Source organism: Eriocheir sinensis, chromosome 62, assembly GCF_024679095.1.
Source record: "Eriocheir sinensis breed Jianghai 21 chromosome 62, ASM2467909v1, whole genome shotgun sequence".
NCBI lineage: Eukaryota > Metazoa > Arthropoda > Malacostraca > Decapoda > Varunidae > Eriocheir > Eriocheir sinensis.
In genome coordinates, this window is record NC_066570.1 from 7,537,356 (window position 1) to 7,562,551 (window position 25,196).

At 47.4% G+C, this 25,196-nt stretch overlaps 1 protein-coding gene across 7 annotated transcripts in view; it reads left to right on the forward strand.

The window, feature by feature from the left end:
• The window catches only part of LOC126986716 (diacylglycerol kinase theta-like), a 130,266-nt gene that overhangs the window by 63,397 nt on the left and 41,673 nt on the right, over nucleotides 1–25,196 (forward strand). For all 7 annotated transcript variants that reach the window (XM_050843080.1, XM_050843077.1, XM_050843078.1 and 4 more), the window contains 4 exons: nucleotides 13,253–13,332; nucleotides 16,931–17,033; nucleotides 18,244–18,395; nucleotides 20,070–20,220. In XM_050843080.1, coding sequence (XP_050699037.1) covers nucleotides 13,253–13,332; nucleotides 16,931–17,033; nucleotides 18,244–18,395; nucleotides 20,070–20,220 — 486 coding nt within the window. The remainder of the gene's footprint in view (nucleotides 1–13,252; nucleotides 13,333–16,930; nucleotides 17,034–18,243; nucleotides 18,396–20,069; nucleotides 20,221–25,196) is intronic.

Here is a 25,196-nt window from a genome sequence, read left to right on the forward strand (position 1 = left end):
ATGAATGAAGGAAGGAAGGAAGGAAGGAAGGAAGGAAGGAAGGAAGGAGGAAGGAAGGTAGGAAGGAAGAAGGAAGGAAGAAGGAAGAAAGAAAGGAAGGAAGGAAGGAGGAAGGAAGGAGACATTTTTTTTGTTATTTTCAGTTGTATATTTCCTCGTCCTATATACATGTTGAGTGTGTGTGTGTGTGTGTACGTAATGATCCGTCAGGGTGACCTTTTTAAGCTGGCAGCCTTGAAGGAACTTAAGCTTTAGGTGGAGAGAGAGAGAGAGGGAGAGGGGGGAGGAAAGAGTCATTCATAGACATACAGAAGAACAGACAGACTAGAAAAAGGCAGAGAAACACACACACACACACACACACACACACACACACACACACACACACACACACGATGAGTAACGCTCCATTAGGCCGCGAACATTGAGTTGACATTTCCTGCGTTGCCTATGACTTGGAGGTGGCAACAATGCTCGCCGGGAGAAAGATCGAACGGGAGGAGAGAGAGACTGCTGCTGCCGGCCACACACACACACACACACACACACACACACACACACACACACACACACATGCCCTTTCCTCCGTCTCATACATCATTTTCTCTCTCTCTCTCTCTCTCTCTCTCTCTCTCTCTCTCTCTCTCTCTCTCTCTCTCTCTCTCTCTCTCTCTCTCTCTCTCTCTCTCTCTCTCTCTCTCTCTCTCTCTCTCTCTCTCTCTCTCTCTTTTTGTTCCTCTTCCTCCTCTGCCATCTCCTAATATCATTGCTCTTTTTTTTCTTCTTCGTTTTATTATTCTTTCCATTCTTCTTCTTTTTCTCTTTCTTCTTCTTCTTTTCTTCCTCCTCCTCCTCCTCCTCCTCCTCCTTCTTCAGGGCACATCGTCTTGAGCTAGTGCGTTTACTTGGGTCAACATCTTGTCACACTCTCACCTTGTTTGCTCGTGCGGGTACCTACTTCCATATACGTTGTTTTGTGCTGCCACTGTGCTGCGTGCTTGTTTGTGGACACGCCGTAACCTCATGCTTCTTCTTCTTCTTCTTCTTCTTCTTCTTCTTCTTCTAGCCGATACCTTTGCCGCTAGACTTCGACTGTACGGGGCTGTGTTGTGTTGGGTCGCAGGGTGTTGTGGTGTAGCTCGTATTGTGTGGTGTTGTGTTGGCTCGCTGGGTGTTTTGTTGTTTTGGGTCGCAGGGTGTTGTGGTGTTGTAGCTCGTGTTGTATTGAGTTGGCTGGCGTTATGCTTGTGGGTTGTAATTTTATCTTCAGAAACAGATGACGCTGTAGTCGTTGATCCGCGCTCATCAGTTCCCTTGTAGCGTCAGATCTGCGACAAGAGTTGAATCACTATCACCACGAGGCTACCGTTGCCAGATTGTCGCACTCAGATATAGTATTTACTGGTTTCTGACGCCTAACTATTGCCAAGAAACATCAGAAATTAACTATTTTAACGATAATTATAAGTGAATCTCCTTATTGGGGTCCACGAGACAGTTTCTGGGTCGGAGGTCGATAAATATAAGCGGCTGAGTACGACAATCTGGCAACTTTGCACGAGTCTGCTGTCACTATCCTTAACCCAGTAGCTGTGGTGATCATGTTTCTTAAAGACCCCTCTAAGCGAATTAATGAGAAAAAATCATCCCTCACGCCAACCATTAGTATATTATATGTATTAATGCATTTGTGATCAGTTTATGTATCCTCTATTTTGGGGGTTTATGTCAAGGCAAGAATTTGGCCCGTCGCTGGCATACTGTAAAGCCGCATATTTGGCCCGTCGCTGCTACCGGGTTAAACGTGTTGGACTGGCAATACGACCATTTCCCAAGGCCACAGCGAAGATTAACCGGGTTCTCTTGTGTGATTTTTCCGTCCATGATGCTGAAGTCCGGCAAAGCTGTCACTAGGATCACAAAATAGCCCTGGGTGATTTGTCCGTCCAAGATGTTGAAGTCCGGCAAAGCTGTCACTAGGATCACAAAATAGCCCTGGGTGATATGTCCGTCCATGATGCTGAAGTCCGGCAAAGCTGTCACTAGGATTACAAAATAGCCCTGGGTGATATGTCCGTCCAAGATGCTGAAGTCCGGTAAAACTGTCACTAGGATCACAAAATAGCCGTGGGTGATATGTCCGTCCAAGATGCTGAAGTCCGGCAAAGCTGTCACTAGGATCACAAAATAGCCCTGGGTGATATGTCCGTCCATGATGCTGAAGTCCGGTAAAGCTGTCACTAGGATCACAAAATAGCCCTGGGTGATTTGTCCGTCCAAAATGCTGAAGTCCGGTAAAGCTATCACTAGGGTCACAAAATAGCCCTGGGTGATTTGTCCGTCCAAAATGTTGAAGTCCGGTAAAGCTATCACTAGGATCACAAAATAGCCCTGGGTGATTTGTCCGTCCAAAATGCTGAAGTCCGGTAAAGCTGTCACTAGGATCACCAAATAGCCCTGGGTGATTTGTCCGTCCATGATGCTGAAGTCCGGCAAAGCTGTCACTAGGATCACAAAATAGCCCTGGGTGATATGTCCGTCCAAGATGTTGAAGTCCGGCAAAGCTGTCACTAGGATCACAAAATAGCCCTGGGTGATTTGTCCGTCCAAAATGCTGAAGTCCGGCAAAGCTGTCACTAGGATCACAAAATAGCCCTGGGTGATTTGTCCGTCCATGATGTTGAAGTCCGGCAAAGCTTTCACTAGGATCACAAAATAGCCCTGGGTGATTTGTCCGTCCATGATGCTGAAGTCCGGCAAAGCTGTCACTAGGATCACAAAATAGCCGTGGGTGATTTGTCCGTTCAAGATGCTGAAGTCCGGCAAAGCTATCACTAGGATCACCAAATAGCCCTGGGTGATTTTTCCGTCCAAGATGCTGAAGTCCGGTAAAGCTATCACTAGGATCACAAAATAGCCCTGGGTGATTTGTCCGTCCAAGATGTTGAAGTCCGGCAAAGCTGTCACTAGGATCACAAAATAGCCCTGGGTGATTTGTCCGTCCAAGATGTTGAAGTCCGGCAAAGCTGTCACTAGGATCACAAAATAGCCCTGGGTGATTTGTCCGTCCATGATGCTGAAGTCCGGTAAAGCTGTCACTAGGATCACAAAATAGCCCTGGGTGATTTGTCCGTCCAAGATGCTGAAGTCCGGCAAAGCTGTCACTAGGATTACAAAATAGCCCTGGGTGATTTGTCCGTCCAAGATGTTGAAGTCCGGTAAAGCTGTCACTAGGATCACAAAATAGCCCTGGGTGATTTTTCCGTCCAAGACGTTGAAGTCCGGTAAAGCTGTCACTAGGATCACAAAATAGCCCTGGGTGATTTGTCCGTCCAAAATGCTGAAGTCCGGTAAAGCTGTCACTAGGATCACAAAATAGCCCTGGGTGATTTGTCCGTCCAAAATGCTGAAGTCCGGTAAAGCTGTCACTAGGATTACAAAATAGCCCTGGGTGATTTGTCCGTCCAAAATGCTGAAGTCCGGTAAAGCTATCACTAGGATCACAAAATAGCCCTGGGTGATTTGTCCGTCCAAAATGCTGAAGTCCGGTAAAGCTATCACTAGGATCACAAAATAGCCCTGGGTGATTTGTCCGTCCAAAATGCTGAAGTCCGGTAAAGCTGTCACTAGGATCACAAAATAGCCCTGGGTGATTTGTCCGTCCAAGATGTTGAAGTCCGGTAAAGCTGTCACTAGGATCACAAAATAGCCCTGGGTGATTTGTCCGTCCAAAATGTTGAAGTCCGGCAAAGCTGTCACTAGGATCACAAAATAGCCCTGGGTGATTTGTCCGTCCAAAATGCTGAAGTCCGGTAAAGCTATCACTAGGATCACAAAATAGCCCTGGGTGATTTGTCCGTCCATGATGCTGAAGTCCGGCAAAGCTGTCACTAGGATCACAAAATAGCCCTGGGTGATTTGTCCGTCCAAAATGCTGAAGTCCGGCAAAGCTATCACTAGGATCACAAAATAGCCCTGGGTGATTTGTCCGTCCAAAATGCTGAAGTCCGGTAAAGCTATCACTAGGATCACAAAATAGCCCTGGGTGATTTGTCCGTCCATGATGCTGAAGTCCGGCAAAGCTGTCACTAGGATCACAAAATAGCCCTGGGTGATTTGTCCGTCCAAGATGCTGAAGTCCGGCAAAGCTGTCACTAGGATCACAAAATAGCCCTGGGTGATTTGTCCGTCCATGATGCTGAAGTCCGGTAAAGCTGTCACTAGGATCACAAAATAGCCCTGGGTGATTTGTCCGTCCATGATGCTGAAGTCCGGCAAAGCTATCACTAGGATCACAAAACAGTCCACAAAAAGTCCACCAGTTTCAACGAGAGGCTTTTCAAAGAGGCGAACTGAGGCGCTGATACGTTTAAGAATACGGGTTGCAAGTATCCCTTCGCTCCCTCCAGCTCACATCAGCTATTTCTAAAGGTCCAAGAGGGGATCAGTCAGTTTCTATGAGTGTTTCTTTAGGTTCATGGTACAGAAGAAGGGTCACACTACCACCAGGAGCATAAAACTACTCCTGGAAATGCCCACAACTCCTACGAAAGCCTTGTCAAATATGTGTTCTTGGGCGACGACCCATGGGGCAATATTTTTAAACATTGCTGCGCCCAAGAACACGTAATTTACTAGTCTACATATCTTGGGAGTTTAGGGCATTTCCAGGGGTACATTTATGACCCTGGTGGTAGTCTGAGCCTTCTTCTGTACTGTGAACCTAAAAGAACACATTAAAACACGTAATTCACTTGTCTATCGTGGGAGTTTAGGGCATTTCCAGGGGTACATTTATGACCCTGGTGGTAGTCTGAGCCTTCTTCTGTACCGTGAACCTAAAAGAACACTTATTAGAACACGTAATTTACTAGTCTATCGTGGGAGTTTAGGGCATTTCCAGGGGTACTTTTACTTCTTCTGTACTGTGAACCTAAAAGTACACTCATTAGAACACGTAATTTACTAGTCTATCGTGGGAGTTTAGGGCATTTCCAGGGGTACATTTATGACCCTGGTGGTAGTCTGAGCCTTCTTCTGTACCGCGAACCTAAAAGAACACTCATTAGAACTCAATTAACCTCCTTTTCGGCCTTTGGAATTGGTTGGTGTGAGGGGCGGGAGCAGCTGACAATACCAACCTGTCGTATTATAAGACATTTCGTTGGCAAAAAACACCAATTTGACAAGGCTTTCGTAGGAGTTGTGGGCGTTTCCAGGGGTAGTTTTATGACCCTGGTGGTAGTTTGACCCTTTCTCTGTACCGTGCACCAGAAGAAACACTCATTAGAACCCGACTGACCCCCTCTCTGACTTTTAGAAATGGATGATGTAAGAACCGAAAGTGTTGATCCCGTAATTTATCCACGGCGGTGGTTAGCGACGTTCCCCAGTCCCCCCCCCCCCCCCCATGCCTTCACCCCCAACACAGCTTCATTCACTGACCCCCTGTTGACCTTATATCGCATCATTACAGTTCTGCATGAAACCTGATAGATGTATAGATCGATATTACTCGCGATGGCAACTTGAATCCTGTCTCTTCCATTGCAAGTAGTTAAGAAATAAGGTTGTGATCGGAGGAGCCCAACGGAGAAAACAGTTTGACAGAGTAAGTGGAAGGGTTAGAGGTAAGGAAGAGGTCTAGTATGTTGGGCCTGTCTCCAAGACGGTCGGGAATACGTGTAGGGTGCTGAACCAACCGCTTAAACCTCTCTGGCCTGACTTGAGGTGACCTGCCCGTCTCTGCCCCTCATGTCGTCCCGCAACTGACGGCCATATCATTAAACATTCCGTCGCCTAGTCACACACATTTGACAAGGCTTTCGTAGGAGCTGTGAGCCTTTCCAGGGGTAGTTTTCCGACACTGGTGGTAGTTTGACAATTCTTCTGTACCATGAACTTGAAGGAACACTCACGAGAACGCATTTAGCCTCCCATTTTGGCCTTCAGAAATAATTTATGTGAGGGTCGGATGTGCCTAAGAAAACGCACCTGAGACTCAAGCATTTCCATTCACTCTTCATCCGTTCCTAATCACACGTTACCATTACACACGTGGAACACTAGTTAAGGCTCACAGGTAATGATGAACTGCATTACTACTCTTCTGGATAAAATACAAAACAAAAACAAATAGAACTCCCTCGCCCGCGTCTCTGGCCTAACCGGATCACACACACTCCCTTACCCTCGCCTGCATTCATTTGTTTATCGTTTATAGCTCCAATTATCACTGAAAATAAACGATGCTGTCCCCACTTGTTTTCACGTCCACCTCGGTAATTGCTAAACGACAGGAGTGATAGAGAGAGAGAGGTCGCTGCCTTAAAAAAATAGCTACAAGGGAAGGTTTGGTCTTTGGGTCATGGCTCCCTTCCCGCCGGTTTCAACTTCGTCCTCCTCCTCCTCCGCCGTTTCCTCTCTCAGGTATTCTCCACTTCTTCAGTATGTCTCCACCTCCTGCTTCTCCTCCTCCTCCTCCTCCTCTTTCTTCTTCTTTTGTCCATCCTAATTCTCCTTTATCTCACGAACCTCCTTTTCCTCCTCCAACTCCTCCTCCTCCTCCTCCTGTCCTTCCCTATTCTCCCTTGTACTTCTTTCCTCATCCTCATCCTCTTCCTTCTCCCTTCCTTCCTTCTTCCTCCTTTTCAATTCTTTCCTCCTTCAACCGCCACCACCGTCACTACCACTCCCTTCTCACCTTCGTCCTCCTCTTCCTTCTCCTCCTCTCTCCTCTCCCCAGCCACTACTCACAGCCTCTTCTCCTCATCCTTCACTTCTCCCTTCACTCGCTGGTCTCCGCACTGGCAGATATTCGCTGCACTGCTAATAACGAATCTAACAGTAAGGTCAGGCTTGTTGGGGACAGCACCGTCAGGGACCACCGGCTCAGTGAATCTTGCGGGCGTAACACCAGTAATAGGAAAACAAAATAATGCATGCCGGGGTCGGTATTGGAGGACGTAGGCTGATATTAATGCTGTCATGGAGGCTCTATGTCAGACACAGTTTTATGTGATTCACGCGGGCACGGAGGATGTCCAGGCAGCGCCAGCCGAGGACTTCTTGGCGCTATCGACGGGTCATTCCGATACGAGGAAGTCACGTCACATCACTGTGCCCGGCATTCTTTCGAGAATCAATGCGCGCACCAGTTTTTTTTAAACAAAGCTTCCAGCGTCAACAGTCGGTCAAGGAAGCTTTGTGGCGACGAAGGGCAGCAATCATCACTGCGTGGGATCACCTTTATGAGCGCCTGTATTTGTTCCGTGACGAAGCCTTCACTTAACTGAGGTTGGCTTGGCGCGTTTTGGCAGGTGACTGAACGAAGCAGTTGTCGATAGTATAAAAATATAAAAAAAACTCGTGCGAGGGCGGATCACAGACAAACATTGATCAGTCAAGCCGCAGCAATGACACGACACGCAGAAGGGAATATGACCGAAAACGCACGCAGTAAACGAATCAATGAAACTGGAAGCGTCGGGCACCAAGACGTAATTCTGTCCTAAACACGGACGCGCGTATCTTAATACCCAAAAGCGGTACATGTCTTCAAAAACCTGTTCAAGCTCAATAACGTCGATCACAACAGTTTTTTTATGTCCAAGCTTACCCGAACTCTAAAAATAACAACCTACAGGAGTTTATTTTTTTTCTCAAACAGAGTCATCCGCCATTGAAACAACCTTCCTGCAGCAGTAATTTGTGCTAAAACGATTGGCTTATCAAAGAATTGTATTGACCGTCACATCGTTGCGAGAAGTGTTAATTAAACTTTCTCGTATGCGCGTGCCTAAGTGCTTTATTTATTTTAACAGCAAAAATATCAAATCACTAAACCAAGCAGCTTCGTTATACCCCAAGAGCCTTTCTGCTGCTTCCTCTTCTATGCTTCCATGCTTCCTCATTTTCCATCTCTTCATTCCACCCCCACTCTCTTCTGGTCCTCCTCCTCCTCCTCCTCCTCCTCCTCCTCCTCCTCCTCCTCCTCCTCTCGCCGCTCCTCCTCCTCCCCCGGAATTATCGACTCACTGCCTCGAGAAGGATCACGAATATGCAACTTTCTTTACGGCCACCATTCTCTCTCTCTCTCTCTCTCTCTCTCTCTCTCTCTCTCTCTCTCTCTCTCTCTCTCTCTCTCTCTCTCTCTCTCTCTCTCTCTCTCTCTCTCTCTCTCTCTCTCTCTCTCTCTCTCTCTCTTGTGTAGGTGGTGGTGGTGGTGGTATTGTTGTGTGTGTGTGTATGTGTGTGTGTGTGTGTGTGTGTGTGTAAAATGGATTAAAGAGAGGACGTTGAAGGGGATTGGTCCCTCCTCAACCCCTCCCTCCCCTTCAGTAGGTCGAGTAGTGTATCCCCCTCCCCCCCATTCCCTCCTCATTCCCTCTCCCCTTCCCCTCTTTCTCCCCCCTCCCCCTCCCCTCTTCTCCACTTGCATAGGTCCGGTTAGGGGGAACGACTTAATCTTTTTCCCTTTATTTACTTATTTTTTTATTCAGTTGCTTATTTTTTATATACTGAAAGAGAATAGAAAGGAATAAGTGGGAGGAAGGAACGAAGGAAGGGAGGAAGGATGGAAGGAAGGAAGGAAGGAAGGAAGGAAGGAAGGAAGGAAGGAAATGATGGAAGGAAGAAAGGGAATGAATGAATGAATGAATGAATGAATGAATGAAGGAAGGAAGGAAGGAAGGAAGGATGGAAAGAATGAAGGAAGGAAGAAAGGGGATGAATGAATGAATGAATGAATGAAGGAAGGAAGGGAATGATGGAATGAAGGAATGATGGAAGGAAAGAATGAAGGAAGGAAAGGAAGGAAGGAAGGAAGAGAGGAAGTGTGAAAGATTGAAGAAAAGAAAGAAGGAAGGAATAGCAAAAAGAAAGAAAAGAAGGAAGGAAGAGAATGTGAAAAGGAAAGAACGAGGAGGAGGAGGAGGAGGAAGGGGAAGTGAAACGGGCATTGCATTTTTGGGTATTTAAAATGGAAAAGCAAGACGTCCTTCCCCTTCCTTCCCCTCACTTCCCTTCCTTTCCCCCTCCCCTTCACCTCACTTCCTTCCCCTCCCCTTACGTCTTCCCCCTTCCCTTCACCTCACTTCATTCCCCTCCCCTTCACTTCACTTACCCCCTCCTCTTCACTTTTTCCCCTTCCCTTCACCTCATTTCTTTCCCCTTCCCTTCACCTCACTTCTTCCCCCTTCCCTTCACCTCACTTCTTTCCCCTTCCCTTCACCTCACTTCTTTCCCCTTCCCTTCACTTCTTCCCCCTTCCTTCCCTTCACTTCTTCTTCCCCTTCCCTTCACCTCACTCCTTCCCCTTCCTTCACTTCCTTCCCTTCCTTCTCCCCCTTCACTTCTTCCCCTTCCCTTCTTCCCCCCTTCACCTCACCTTCCTTCTTCCCCTTCCCATCACTTCCCATACACTTCTTCTTCCCCTTTCCCTCCTCCTCCCTTCCCCTACTCCCCCTCACTTCTTCCCCCTTCCCTTCACTTCACTTCCCCAACTCCCCTTTACATCTCCCCCTCCCTTCACTTCTTCCTCACTTCTCTTAACCTTTTTCTCTCCGACTCTTCCGTTTCCTCCATTCCCTTTCCTCCATCTCTTTCCTCCTCCATATTCCTCTCTTCGCATGACCCGAGAGAGAGAGAGAGAGAGAGAGAGAGAGAGAGAGAGAGAGAGAGAGAGAGAGAGAGAGAGAGAGAGTAAGCCTGAAAGAAAGTTCCATTTTTATAATCCCGTTTGTCATTTTGGTTCACCTGGCTTGACCTCCCCTGACCTCTGACCCCCCCTTTCTCCCCATCACCCCTCACGACCTTTGACCTCCCCCCCCTGACTCCCCACCCACCCTCTACTATACCCCTTCCCTTCCATTACTTACCCTCCAGTCAACTCCCACAATCTTTCCCCTTCCGTCACCCCATCACCCCACGTCTCAACACCCCATCATCACCCGCATCATCACCCCCTCACCCCACGACCCGCTCACCCCAACCATCACTTCCTCACCCCATAACTTCACCCCACCTTCACTCCTAACCCTTTCCCCTTCCGTCACCCCATCACCCCACATCTCTTCACCCCACCATCACCCTCATCATCACCCCCTCACCCCACGACCCTCTCTCCCCTACCATCACTTTCTCACCCCATGACTTCACCCCACCTTCACTCAACCCTTTCTCCCCTTCATCACTCCTTCATCCCATGACTTCACCCCACGATCACCCCTTCCTCTCCCACCATCACCCCTTCACCCCATAACTTCATCCCACCATTATCCTTCACCCCCACAGTCCTTAACCTTCTCTCACCTTCTCACCGCACTACTCTTCACCCCATCACTCCCTCACCCTTCTCCCTTTCTCACCCCTGCACCCAACGTCCCTCTCTCTCCCCCTTCATCACTCTCACCCCATAATTCTTCACCCCATCACCCTACGGCCTTTCCCTCATCACCCCTCACTGACTTTCACCCCTCCTAATCCCTCCCCATCACCCCTCACTCCCTTACTCTTGCCCCTTCACCTCTTCATCACTGACCTTCCTTCCCCTCTCCTCCCCTCCCCTCCTCCCCTCACTTTCTCCCTTCATTCTCTCTCATATTTCCCTTCATTTTCACTTCATTTTCTCCCCACTCACATCTCATAACTTTCCCTCACTTTCCCCCTCACCTCCTCCCCTCACTTTCTCCCTTCATTTTCTCTCCCCTTTCCCTTCTTTATTTCTCTGTACTCTTTTCTCTCTCCTCTCGACTTCATCTCTTAAACCGCCTCCCCTTTTCCCCTTACTTTCCCTCCTTACTTTCATTTTCCCTTCATTTTCAGTCTGTCCATTTCTCTTCCCTCCCGAGTTTCATCTCATCCCCCTCCTCCTCATTCTCCCTCTTCCTTGAGTGTGTTTTTTCTTAGTTTCCCATTGTTCCTCTTTTCGTATATATTCCCTCCTCCGTGCTTTCTTCCTCCTTGTCTGGTTTTCTTTTTTTTCGTTCTCTCTTTTTCTCCCTATCTCTTTTGTTCGTTTCTCTTCCATGTTTGTCTCTCCTCATCCTCTTCCTCTTTTTCTTTTACCCGATATGCTAAGAGACACTATGTAATTAAAAATATGTATAATCACTATTTACCTGTTCTATTCCTGTTTTGTATTGATGGTGAAGATGGTGGTGGTGGTGGTGGTGGTGTTGGTGGTGATATTTTTAACGGGAAGACTTAGTTGGTGGTTTTAGTGGTAGTTTTGGTGGTGGTGATGGTGGTGGTGATGGTGGGATGTTGCTGGCAGGTGTTAGAAATGGGGGGGGGGGGGAGGTTATGGTGTTTATGGTGGTGTGGGTGTTGATAATGGTAGTGATAATGGTGTTGGACAGTTTTGATAATGATGGTGTTAATGGTAAGGGCGACGATGGTGGTGGTGGTGGTGATGATGATGGTGGTGGTCGTGGTGATGGTGGTGGTTGTGATGATAGTGGTGATGATGGTGGTGGTGGTGATGATGGTGGTCGTGGTGATGATGGTGGTGGTTGTGGTGATAGTGGTGGTGGTGGTGGTGATGATGGTGGTGGTCGTGGTGGTGGTGATGGTGGTGGTGATAGTGATACTGATGGTGGTGGTGATGATGGTAGTGGTCGTGGTGATGATGATGGTGACGTAAGTGATGTTTAAGGGTGACTGTCTCTTCGCCGCCACACACACACACACACACACACACACACACACACACACACACACACACAGGAGGGGTGGAGTGGACTTGGAGGGCCCACCGTCGCCTGGACCAACCTTTCCACAATACTAATAGAGCGTTGGATCAATAAAAACACATAGGACAGTACTCTCACCCGCTTCCGCCTCCCGTATCAAGAGTTTCCAAAGGTCCAAACGGAGAAGGGAGGAGGAGATAACATAAGAACATAAGAAAGAGATAAGAAAGAGGGAGAAGGTTTAAGGGGAGAGGACTAAGAGTAAGGAAGGAAGAAAGGAAGAAAGGAGGAGGGGAAGGAAAGGTCAGTGACAAGGAAGGAGGAGGAAGAGAAAGAGAAGAGGAGAGGAAGAGGGATAATGTAGGGAGGGATAAGAAAGGGGGAGGAGGTTTAAGGGGAGAGGAGTAAAAGGAAGGAAGGAAGAAAGGAGAAGGGGAAGGAAAGGTCAGTGACAAGGAAGGAGGAGGAAGAGGAAGAGAGGAGGAAGAGAAAGAGAAGGGGAGAGGAATGAAAGTAAGGAAGGAAGAGAGGAAGAAAGGAGAAGAGGAGGAGAAGGAAAGGAGAGTGACAAGGAAGGAGGAGGAAGGGTAAGGGAGAAGGAAGAGAAAGAGGAGGAGGAGAGGAAGAGGAATAATGTAGGAAGGGATAAGAAGGGGGAGAAGGTTTAAAGGAAGGAAGAGAGGAAGAAAGGAAAAGAGGAGAGGAAGGAAAGGAGAGTGACAAGGAAGGAGGAAGAAGGGGAAGAGAGAAGGAAGAGAAAAGAAGGGGAGAGGAAGAGGTATAATATATGGATTCCATCGGGTTCTAATAAGTATATTTTCACGTTCATTGCGTAGAAGCTTCGTCAGACAACCACCAGGGTCATAAAACTACCCATGGAAATGCCTCCGATAACCCCCACGAAAGCCTTGTCAAATGTTTTTTTACAGCTAAGGAGACAGTTCAAGGGCGTAAAGAAAAATATTAAAAAAAAGCCCGCTACTTACTGCTTTTGAGTGTGTGTGTTTGGGCGCCGAATTATTTAAGAAGTCTCCTGTTTTGTCATTGCTGTGAATCTTCCTATCTGTCGTGGAGTTGTAGATACCGTGTCAGCCCAGCGTCAACATGGCAGCCTTCAACATATCGTTTTATATCCATTACCTGAGAGCTTTTTTAACTTGTGTATTCTCCCTTACAAAATAAAAAAAGGAAATTTGTAGCTAGAATCAACGTTTAGCAGCAATAATGACATTTTTTATATTGGTTTCTTTGAGTTCTCAGAGCGTACATTTATTCCTACCAAAGTATAAAGGGAACTTGTACCTTAAATAGCAGTGTGTGTGTGTGTGTGTGTGTGTGTGTGTGTGTGTGTGTGTGTGTGTGTGTGTGTGTTTACTAATATTATGTTTCTACCTTGAATTAGGGTTGTTTTAAGACACTTGTATTAAACCTTTACTATTTATCAGCTATTAAAAGGTATTGTTTTCGATTTATGGGGTTTTGTATACACTTTATTTATCCTCGTAGCCCGTAAGATCAATAGCCGTGATGTGTCAACCTAACGTCGTGTTTTGTTCCAGTTTGCAACTTCGTGTGTCACGACAAATGCCTCAAGACGGTGGTGTCGCCATGCTCCAGCGTGGCCCCGACCCTGGTGAAGGTGAGAGAGAGAGAGAGAGAGAGAGAGAGAGAGAGAGAGAACTTCCTTTTCTTTTAATCTAGGGTTTAGTAAGAAGAAGACGGGTTAGTGGTGAAGATACATGCACCCCTCACCCCTTTCTCTCCCCTTAATCCTCCCCTCTATGTATCTCCCTTTCCGCCCACTCGCCCCCCTATTCAACCTAAGGAAGCAGCGAGTAGCGGGCTTTTTTTATTGTTTCCTTTTTTTTGTGCCCTTGTGCTTTCCTTTGCTGTAAAAATAGGGTCCCATCCCTTATCCCCCTCCCCTCCTCGTGTGTGTGTGTGTATGTGTGTGTGTGTACCTATAATGGCGTCTTAACGTTACTGATATAATGCTTCAAGTGTCTATGTTTTACTCTAATTAGTCAGTTTCATTGTTCCATTAAATTTAGTCGCCTCTTAAATTGATATCTTGATAAGACAATATATCTTAGTATGATATTTTTACTCTAACACTGTCTTTGTTTAATAGTATCTAATTGTTCCTTAGTATAATTGTATCTTAATTTCATAGTATCGTATTCCTTATGGCTGTATTGTCTGGAGGTACAGTGCCATCATGCAACATTGTAAACATCAACCGTGCATTTATTATTGTGTTTATCTATCCCACACTACCCCTTCTTTCTCCCCCTCCCTCTTAACAGGTGTTCTTTCCCTTTCATTCTTTCCCACACACACACACACACACACACACACACACACACACACACACACACACACACACACACACACACTGACCCTCTTTCCATTCCCCTTCTTTCATCCCCACACACTAACTCATCTACCATCATACCCAGAGCTCAAGAAAACGACTAACTTTTTTAACTTCTGCTCATCCATTTCCTAGTCTCTCCATTCCCTTGCTGTCTCTTCTTGCTCTTCCTTTCGTAACCATTGCCAAAGAAAACGAATCACCCTTTTCTCCTTTCATTCCTTCCTCTCCTCCTCTGCCTGTTTTATTTCCTCTTCTCCTCTTCATTTACTTTCCTTGTTTTCTTGCCCTATCATAATCAAATCTAATGCAAACTGTTTACCCATAACTTTTTACTACCGACCTCTTGTCTTCTCTTTTCTTTATGTGTGTTTATCTGCCTCACCGTCCCTTCCTCTCCTTCCTTCCCGCATCTTTACACTCTAAGCATAACCTCGTCCATAGCAAACAGTTTGAACTCGTCTCTTTGTATCAATTTCTATCTGTATATTCACTGTCTGTTCTCCGTCTCTCCTTTCCATCCCGCCTAAACGTAGGATTCAATGATAACTTCTATGTGTTTGTCTCTCTTTGCTTCCTCCTTTCCTCCCTGTCTTTTCTTTCCCTTCCACTCTTCCACCCCCCTCCACTTAGTTTCAGTCTTTTCTCCTTATTTCCATTTCTTTTACGCCTTTTACTCTGTGCTTACGTTCCCCTTTCTGTGTTTTTTTCCGCCTTTTCTCTTCTCTGTGCTTACGTTCCCTTTTCTGTGTTTTTTCCTCCTTTTCTCTGTGATTACGTTCCCTTTTTCTGTGTTTTTTCCTCCTTTTCTCTGTGGTTACGTTCCCTTTTTCTGTGTTTTTTCCTTCTTTTCTCTTCTCTGTGCGTTGGTTGCCCTTTTCTGTGTTTTTTTCCTTCTTTTCTCTGTGCTTACGTTCCCTTTTTCTGTGTTTTTTCCTTCTTTTCTCTTCTCTGTGCTTACGTTCCCCTTTTCTGTGTTTTTTCCTCCTTTTCTCTGTGCTTACGTTCCCTTTTTCTGTGTTTTTTCCTCCTTTTCTCTGTGCTTACGTTCCCTTTTTCTGTGTTTTTTCCTCCTTTTCTCTTCTCTGTGCTTACGTTCCATTTTTCTGTGTTTTTTCCTCCTTTTCTCTGTGCTTACGTTCCCTTTTTCTGTGTTTTTTCCTCCTTTTCTCTGTGCTTACGTTCCCTTTTTCTGTGTTTTTTCCTCCTTTTCTCTGTGCTTACGTTCCCTTTTTCTGTGTTTTTTCCTTCTTTTCTCTTCTCTGTGCTTACGTTCCCCTTTTCTGTGTTTTTTTCCTTCTTTTCTCTGTGCTTACGTTCCCTTTTTCTGTGTTTTTCCTTCTTTTCTCTGTGCTTACGTTCCCTTTTTCTGTGTTTTTTCCTCCTTTTCTCTGTGCTTACGTTCCCTTTTTCTGTGTTTTTTCCTCCTTTTCTCTGTGCTTACGTTCCCTTTTTCTGTGTTTTTTCCTCCTTTTCTCTGTGCTTACGTTCCCTTTTTCTGTGTTTTTTCCTCCTTTTCTCTGTGCTTACGTTCCCTTTTTCTGTGTTTTTTCCTCCTTTTCTCTGTGCTTACGTTCCCTTTTTCTGTGTTTTTTCCTCCTTTTCTCTGTGCTTACGTTCCCTTTTTCTGTGTTTTTTCCTCCTTTTCTCTGTGCTTACGTTCCCTTTTTCTGTGTTTTTTTCCTCCTTTTCTCTGTGCTTACGTTCCCTTTTTCTGTGTTTTTCCTTCTTTTCTCTGTGCTTACGTTCCCTTTTCTGTGTTTTTCCTCCTTTTCTTTTTGCTTACGTTCCCTTTTTCTGTGTTTTTCCTCCTCTTCTCTTTGCTTACGTTCCCTTTTTCTCTGTTTTCCTCCTTTCCTCTTCCTTTCACTATTCCTTCCCTCTCCACGTAACTCCTTTCTATCCTTCTATCCACCTGTTCTTTCGCTACATGTCTATCTCACCGTCTTTTCCTGTCTACCTTTCTCTGTCTCTCCGTCTCCTCTTTACCCTTCCTTTTCCACACCTAGGGAACCAAAGTCTCTGTCTCCGTATCTGTTTCTCCATTTAGCTTGTCTCCCTCCTCTCCCCCTCCTCTCCTCAGCCACCCTTCCCTTCCTTTCCTTGGTAACATCTCTCCATCTTCTCCTTACCCTTCTTCTTTTTTTCCACATCAAAGAAATGGAATAACACCGACGTATATGTCTCCGTCTCTGTTTCTCTCTTTCCTTACCTTGTCTGCCCTTTTCTTTTTCGTAACATGTCCCTTCTTCTCGTTTCTTATCTGTCTCTCCCTCTTCTCCTTACCCTTCTTCTCTCTGTCTCCGTCTGTGTTTCTCTCTTTCCTTACCTTGCCTGCCTCCTCCTCCCTCCCTTCCTCTCTTCCTAACATGTCCCTTCTCCTGGCTACTTGTCTGTCTCTCCGTCTCCTTACTCTTCTTCCTCCATATCGAGAGAACTAGACTAACCTTCTCTCTGTCTCCGTCTGTGTTTCTCTCTTTCCTTACCTTGCCTGCCTCTCCTCCTTTCCCTCCCTTTCCTAATCCCTTCTCCTGGCTACTTAACCGTCTCTCCCTCTTCTCCTTACTCTTCTTCCTCCATATCGAGAGAACTAGACTAACCCTCTCTCTGTCTCCGTCTCTGTTACTCTCTCACTTTGCCCTTTCTCTATAATCAAGGGTATGGTAAGAAGAGGAAGTGGGGGTGTGGAGAAGGTACAGGCGGGGAGAAGGAAAGGCAGTTGGAGTGTATGGAGTAGGTTCGTTAATTTGTCTTTCTCCTCTCCCCTTCCCCTTCCCGCCTACCCCTCCCACCCCTTCCCTCCCTCCCCTCGTAACCTGTCCCGTCACGGCCCCGCCTCACGCCCGCCCCGCCTCGCCCGCAGACCCCCGTGGCCCACTGCTGGTCTGAGCCAATCCACGTCCGCCGCCGCCACTGTAACGTCTGCCGGAAGAAACTTGACGACACGCTGGCACTAAAATGCGAGGGTGAGTGTATGTAGGCTAAGCACACACACACACACACACACACACACACACACACACACACACAGAATGCCATACCAAATGAAATCGAGTGTGTAAGTTTATTAAAGAGTATTTGTATGATAGAATGTTTTGAATGGAATACGAGACATTATGAACTTGATTTAGTCCTCTAAGTATGAATAGAAATAAGTAGGAACAAGTCGGTAAGGTAAGAACACACACACACACACACACACACACACACACACACACACACACACAATAGGTTATAAGTCACTGTTTCTACCCAACCACTTGAACAACTTAAATACTCCTTCATATAAGAGCAGAATAGGTCACTCCAGGAACTATACATAACTTCTTTGGTTTTATTTTGAAATGATAAACTCAGCATTTTTGAAGAGGCGTTTAGCTGGTGATCTCAATTCTTTCCTTCGTCTTCTTATTAAAAGTTCATTGTTTTATACGCTCCATTAATAACTGCTGAATGGGGTTGTGAGGAGTTTAAATGGTCTCAGAAAATATAGGTTCTGGTGCCTCGCTGACAAGATTTATTTATTGATTTTTAAGGAAGTTTAGACACAAAGAAACAAACAAAAATGCTTCCACTTTGAGCTCGAGTAATTTCATCTAAAGAAAAGTTGTTATCATGAAAGAGGGAGATAGTCAGATCAGTAGGTAAAGATGGGATATGTTTGTACACACACACACACACACACACACACACACTTTTCCCTTATAACCCCCCCTCCCCTCCCCACACACACACACAACAATTCCGCACACTCATCCTCCTCTCTCCCCCAGCCTCCTTCCCTCTCCCCCAGTACATCATTTCCTCCCCCAGCATACACCTTCACCCCCCACTCATCCCATCCCACCCCTTCACTCCCCACCCATACATGCGAGCCTACCCACCCACCCTCACCCGTACTCCCCTACCCACACCTAACAAACCACCCCTTTCCCCAGGCGCACAAACACTCCCCTCTCCCCCAATCTTCGAACACACACCACCTCCCCCTCACTCACACACAAACACACACACACACACACACACACACACACACACACACAGACACACATCCCCCCTCGCCCTCACCTCCATACCCATCCACTCACCCTACCCTCCCCCACTTCCAACACACACCCTCCCCTCCCCCCCCACCACCACCCACACGCCCTCACCTTCCTCTTCCCTTGGTAACAGTGTGCGAGTATTTTGTGCATCTGGACTGCGAGGACTTCGTGGTGCCCAACTGCAAGGACTGCGCCATCTTCATCCTGGACAAGACTCTCCCTCAGGTGGTCCAGCAACACCATTGGCGCGAGGGAAACCTGCCCGCAAACTCCAAATGTGTGGTGAGTGGTGATGAGCGCTGGTGGTGATGACTGGTGGTGGTGGTGGTGGTGGTGACTGGTGTAAAGTGTAGTGAGTTTTGTGTTGAGTGTTGGTGATGACTGGTGTTGAGTGGTGGTGATGACTGGTGTTGAGTGGTGGTGATGACTGGTGTTGATAAGTGGTGAATGTAGTGGTGACATGGATATCTTGGTTTTGGGGTTGCTTGTAATTGGTCTTGAGTGGTGTTGATTGGTGGTGACTTATGGTGGTGATGAAGATGGTGGTGAGACTCTTGATTCTGGTGATGAGTAACGATTTTGGTGATGAGCGCAGTTGCAATGGTCTTTTGATAGGTATTGAGTGGTGATAAAGGGTGTTGACTTGAGGTGATGATGGTGATGAGCATTTAGGTGTTGGTGTTAATGTTGGTGGTGAGTGAAGTGGTGATGAAAGGACCCGTTGAATGGTGGTGATGGTGGTAACTGATGTGGTGATATTACTTAAGAAACTGTGGTGATCGAAATGGTGATGAAACTGATATAACGGTGATGATGTCGAGGTGATACTGTGAAGGGTATGAAGTGGTGTTGAAAATGAGTGGTGATAGAACTGATAGTGATGAGTAGTGACAGTCTCGAGTGGCGTGGAGTGTGGTGATAGGTGGCGATAGCATTGGTGTTGAGAAGTGATGGGATAATGGTGTTGAGTAGGGGTAGTGATGGGTACTGAAAGGGTGTTGAGAGGTGATGGGGTGATTGTGTTGAGTGGTGGTATAGTGAAGGGTGTTGAAGGGGTGTTGAGATGATGGTGTTGAATGATGGTGAGTAGCGGTGGTGATGGGTGTTGAGAGGTGATGGGGTGATGGTGTTTAGTGATGGTGAGTAGCGGTGGTGATGGGTACTGAAAGGGTGTTGAGGGGTGATGGGGTATTGGTGTTGATGGGTACTGAAAGGATGTTGAGGGGTGATTGGGTGATTGTGTTGGGTGGTGGTAGTGAAGGGTGTTGAGGGGGTGTTGTGTGTTTCAGGATAAGAGAACATGGTGAACGGTTGAGTGTTATATATTTTGAGGTTGTATCCACATGTGTTGCAGGTTTGTTCTTAGCGTGGTTGAATTAGTTTAGGCGAGTTTTGGTTTGGGTTTGATTAGGTCAGGGTAGGCTTGGTTTGTGTTGTAGGTGTTGAGGAAGTGTCGTGTGTTTCAGGTTGACTAAAATACATGGTGGACGATGGTGGCATTTTGAGTTGTATCTGTTGTAGTTTTGTCCTTGCTGATGTTTTGAGGTTGTGATTGTGCTGGAAATCTTGAGGGGTGCTGGACGGCGGAGTGTTATAGATTTTGAGGTGTTGAGGGGGGGTCGTGTGTTTCAGGTTGACAAGAAGACATGTTGGACGGCGAAGTGTTATAGATTTTGAAGTTGTATCCGTGTGTTACTAGTGATATGTGTTGCAGGTGTTGAGGGGGTGTCGTGTGTTGCAAGTGTTGAGGGGGTGTCGTGTGTTGCAAGTGTTGAGGGGGTGTCGTGTGTTGCAAGTGTTGAGGGGGTGTCGTGTGTTGTAGGTGTTGAGGGGTGTCGTGTGTTTCAGGTTGACAAGAAGACATGCTGGACGGCGGAGTGTTATAGATTTTGAAGTTTTATCCGTGTGTTACTAGTGATAAGTGTTGCAGGTGTTGAGGGGTGTCTTGTGTTTCAGGTTGACAAGAAGACATGCTGGACGGCGGAGTGTCTGGCGGGGCTGCGGTGCGAGTGGTGCGGCTACACGGTGCACGCCAGCTGCGCCTCCAAGGTGCCGCAAGCATGCACCTTCGGCCTGCTCGAGCCCATCATGCTGCCCCCGAGTGCTGGTGAGTCCCGGCCAGGCACACACGCGGCACACACTCACGAACCAACACACTCACGAACCAATACACTCACGCACATACTCGTTAAATCTCTGTTTCTCTCTCTCTCTCTCTCTCTCGAACCAACACACTCACGAACCAACACACTCACGGACCAACACACTCACGGACCAACACACTCACGGACCAACACACTCACGAACCAACACACTCACGGACCAACACACTCACGAACCAACACACTCACGGACCAACACACTCACGAACCAACACACTCACGGACCAACACACTCACGGACCAACACACTCACGAACCAACACACTCACGGACCAACACACTCACGGACCAACACACTCACGAACCAACACACTCACGGACCAACACACTCACGGACCAACACACTCACGAACCAACACACTCACGGACCAACACACTCACGAACCCGCACACTCACGGACCAACACACTCACGGACCAACACTCACGGACACACTCCCGTACCAACTCTATCACGTACCAACCCACTCACGGACCAACACACTCACGGACCAACACACTCACGAACCAACACACTCACGGACCAACACACTCACGGACCAACACACTCACGGACCAACACACTCACGGACCAACACACTCACGGACCAACACACTCACGGACCAACACACTCACGAACCAACACACTCACGAACCAACACATTCACGAACCAACACACTCACGAACCAACACACTCACGAACCAACACACTCACGGACCAACACACTCACGAACCAACACACTCACGAACTAACAGACTCATGAACCAACAGACTCACGAACCAACACACTCACGAACCAACACACTCACGAACCAACACACTCACGAACCAACACACTCACGAACCAACACACTCACGAACCAACACATTCACGAACCAACACACTCACGAACCAACACACTCACGAACCAACACACTCACGAACCAACACATTCACGAACCAACACACTCACGAACCAACACACTCACGAACCAACACATTCACGAACCAACAGACTACGAACCAACACTCTCACGAACCAACACACTCACGAACCAACACATTCACGAACCAACAGACTCACGAACCAACACATTCACGAACCAACAGACTCACGAACCAACACATTCACGAACCAACAGACTCACGAACCAACACATTCACGAACCAACACAATCACGAACCAACACATTCACGAACCAACACATTCACGAACCAACACATTCACGAACCAACACATTCACGAACCGACACATTCACGAACCAACACATTCACGAACCAACACACTCACGAACCAACACATTCACGAACCGACACATTCACGAACCGACACATTCACGAACCAACACATTCACGAACCGACACATTCACGAACCAACACATTCACGAACCGACACATTCACGAACCGACACATTCATGAACCAACACATTCACGAACCAACACATTCACGAACCAACACATTCACGAACCGACACATTCACGAACCAACACATTCACGAACCAACACATTCACGAACTTACACATTCACGAACCAACACATTCACGAACCAACACATTCACGAACCAACACATTCACGAACCAACACATTCACGAACCAACACACTCACGAACCAACACATTCATGAACCAACACATTCACGAACCGACACATTCACGAACCAACACATTCACGAACCAACACATTCACGAACCAACACATTCACGAACCAACACATTCACGAACCAACACATTCACGAACCAACACATTCACGAACCAACACATTCACGAACCAACACATTCACGAACCAACACATTCACGAACCAACACATTCACGAACTAACACATTCACGAACCAACACATTCACGAACCTACACACTCACGCACGTACTCGTTAAGTCTCTCTCTCTCTCTCTCTCTCTCTCTCTCTCTCTCTCTCTCTCTCTCTCTCTCTCTCTGTAACACACACACACACACACACCTTCAAATAGTTTACAAGATCGCTTTTTACGCCACAGCTTACAGACACCGACGCAACATAGTGCAACACAACCCAAGAGAAAACACAGGAAAAAGCAACACAACTACCCAGGCACATTACTGCGTAGGACTCGACACACCACCTCACGACTTTCGAACAACACAACACACTTCTGCTCATTATAATACGATACTTCACAACACACGGAGATGAGCACTGAGGCCACGCGCAGCTTTAGCGTTTGCCCCCAACTTTACCTTTCCCTCTCAACACACCGGAAGAAGCTGCGTTGTACATAATATAATCAGAATCAAAGAAGACGAATGGAAAGATAAACAGGTAGTTGGTTGACCACAGCTACACTCTACAACCTAAAAAAACACTACACATAAAAAATATACATGCACGCTACCGTAGTCAATAAAAATCAACCAAATACAAAGTGAGGGACTTTAGGGGGAGGTAGGTGGGGGAACGGACGATGGGAGGCTATGAAGGGGAGGGACGAAAGGGAGGAAGGTGATAGGAGGGACAATTAGAAGGAACGAAGGGGATGTAGCGGGCAGGAGGGACGAGGGGAAGGGGCGTGAGGGAGAGGGACGATGGGGAGGTAGGGGGTAGGAGGAACAAGAGGGGGGGCATGAGGAAAGGGACGAAGGGGAGGTAGGGGGCAGGAGGAACAATAGGGAGGGACGAAGGGAAGGGATGAAGGGGAGGTAGGGGGCAGGAGGAACAATAGGGAGGGACGAAGGGAAGGGACGAAGGGGAGGTAGGGGGCAGGAGGAACAATAGGGAGGGAGGAAGGGAAGGGAGGTAGGGGCAGGAGGAACAATAGGGAGGGAGGAAGGGGAGGTAGGGGGCAGGAGGAACAATAGGGAGGGAGGAAGGGAAGGGATGAAGGGGAGGTAGGGGGCAGGAGGAACAATAGGGAGGGAGGAAGGGAAGGGATGAAGGGGAGGTAGGGGGTAGGTGGAACAATAGGGAGGGAGGAAGGGAAGGGAGGAAGGGGAGGTAGGGGGTAGGTGGAACAATAGGGAGGGAGGAAGGGAAGGGAGGAAGGTAGGGGTAGGTGGAACAATAGGGAGGAGGGAAGGGAAGGGATGAAGGGAGGTAGGGGCAGGTGGAACAATAGGGAGGGACGAGGAGGAAGGGAAGGAAAGGAGGTAGGGGTAGGTGGAACAATAGGGAGGAGGAAAGGGAGGAGGAAGGAAGGATGAAGGAGGTAGGGGGTAGGTGGAACAATAGGGAGGGAGGAAGGGAAGGGACGAAGGGGAGGTAGGGGGCAGGAGGGACAATAGGGAGGGACGAAGGGAAGGGACGAAGGGAAGGTAGGGGGCAGGAGGGACAATAGGGAGGGACGAAGGGGAGGTAGGGGGCAGGAGGGACAATAGGGAGGGACGAAAGGGTAGGTAGGGGGCAGGAGGGGCGAAGGGGAGGAATGAAGGGGAGGTAAGGGGAAGTGGGGATGAAGGGAAGGGGCGTGAGGGAAATGAAATCAAAATAGCCAGTGGAATTAACTTTAAAAGAAGATAAATTCGTTCGTCCAGTTACAAGACATCATGAATCAGAGTGCAAGAATATAGTCATAGTGTATTTAAAGAGTTACTACAGAATGCATAACTTGTATCATATCTTCCAAGACTTATAACATGGGCTATTTTTTTGCGCCCTTTTTGTTGCCCTTGAGCCGTCTCCTTTGTTGTAAAAAATAAAAAAAAATATATGGTCGTTATGGTTGCTGTCACCCCAAACGCAACTCTTGTCACCATCAACCTTGTCCTCCAGTCGCTTATACTCACTGCTATTTTATCTCTTCTATCCTGTTAACAGTTTCTTCAGATCCTCTACAAAGTCCCTGCTCCCTAATCTTTGTATTCACCTTCTAATCACTGTCAGTTATTTCTTTTCTTTCCGGAGGACGCACATCTCAAGGGCATTCTTCTTCATGTGTAATAGTTCTTTGTGTGCCTTCTTTATCATAAAATATCATCATCCAAGACTTACCATCCTCCCTGCTCCATACCCGAGAGTTCACCAAGATCACGGTTCTCTTTTACAAGTACAACAATGAACTCTACGACAGGCTGGCTCTCTCTCCCTCCCTCCGCGGTCCCCTCTCTCCTCGCAAGTCACACCCCACCCAACCACACCACACCACACCACAACACAGCCCTCCCGAGCTCAGTACACCTCGCCTTGCACACCACACCACTCCTTACCACACCACAACACCACCGCACCCCACACTACACCACACCACAACACACCACACTCAGTACACCCCTACATCAAAACCCTCCCAAACTCAGTACACCTCGCCTTGCACACCACACCACTCCTTACCACACCACCCACCCCACCCCACCACAACACTACCCACCCCACCCCACTACACACTCCTACACGACATCCCTCCCAAGCTGAGTACACCTCGCCTCGCACACCCCCAGCCTACACCCAGCGACACGTCCCCCCCCCCCCCTCCCGTCGCCTCGCACACCTTCGGGAGACGGTTCAAGCCGCCCACACCGCCACAATTGATCTCGCCTGTTGACCTACTTTTCTCTCTCTCTCTTTTCTAATCTTCGTGGAGCGGCATCGATGGACATATTTTTTTTATATTTCATTTTACTTCCACCTGAATGAAACCGCAGCAACGCAGAACGAAGCAAGAGAAGATGGCGCCACTATAAACACTTGTCTGCGCCATGACGGGATGGGGCCGAACACCATCCAGGCCCCTCAAACCAGCCTACCGGTGCTATAGGCCTAGACGTAAAAAAAATACAAAATGGCAACACAATAGTTTCGTATTGCGACATCGGCGGACGCAGTTTGTTTTCTCTTTTTTTTTTTCCTTTATGTTGCAGACAAGTAACAAATGGAAGTAGCGCAAAACAAAGCAACACAGAATGGCAACACAACAGCTTATAATCTTCCTAGAGCGACATCAATGGACACGGTTTTTATTTCCTTTCTTTCTTTCTTCACAT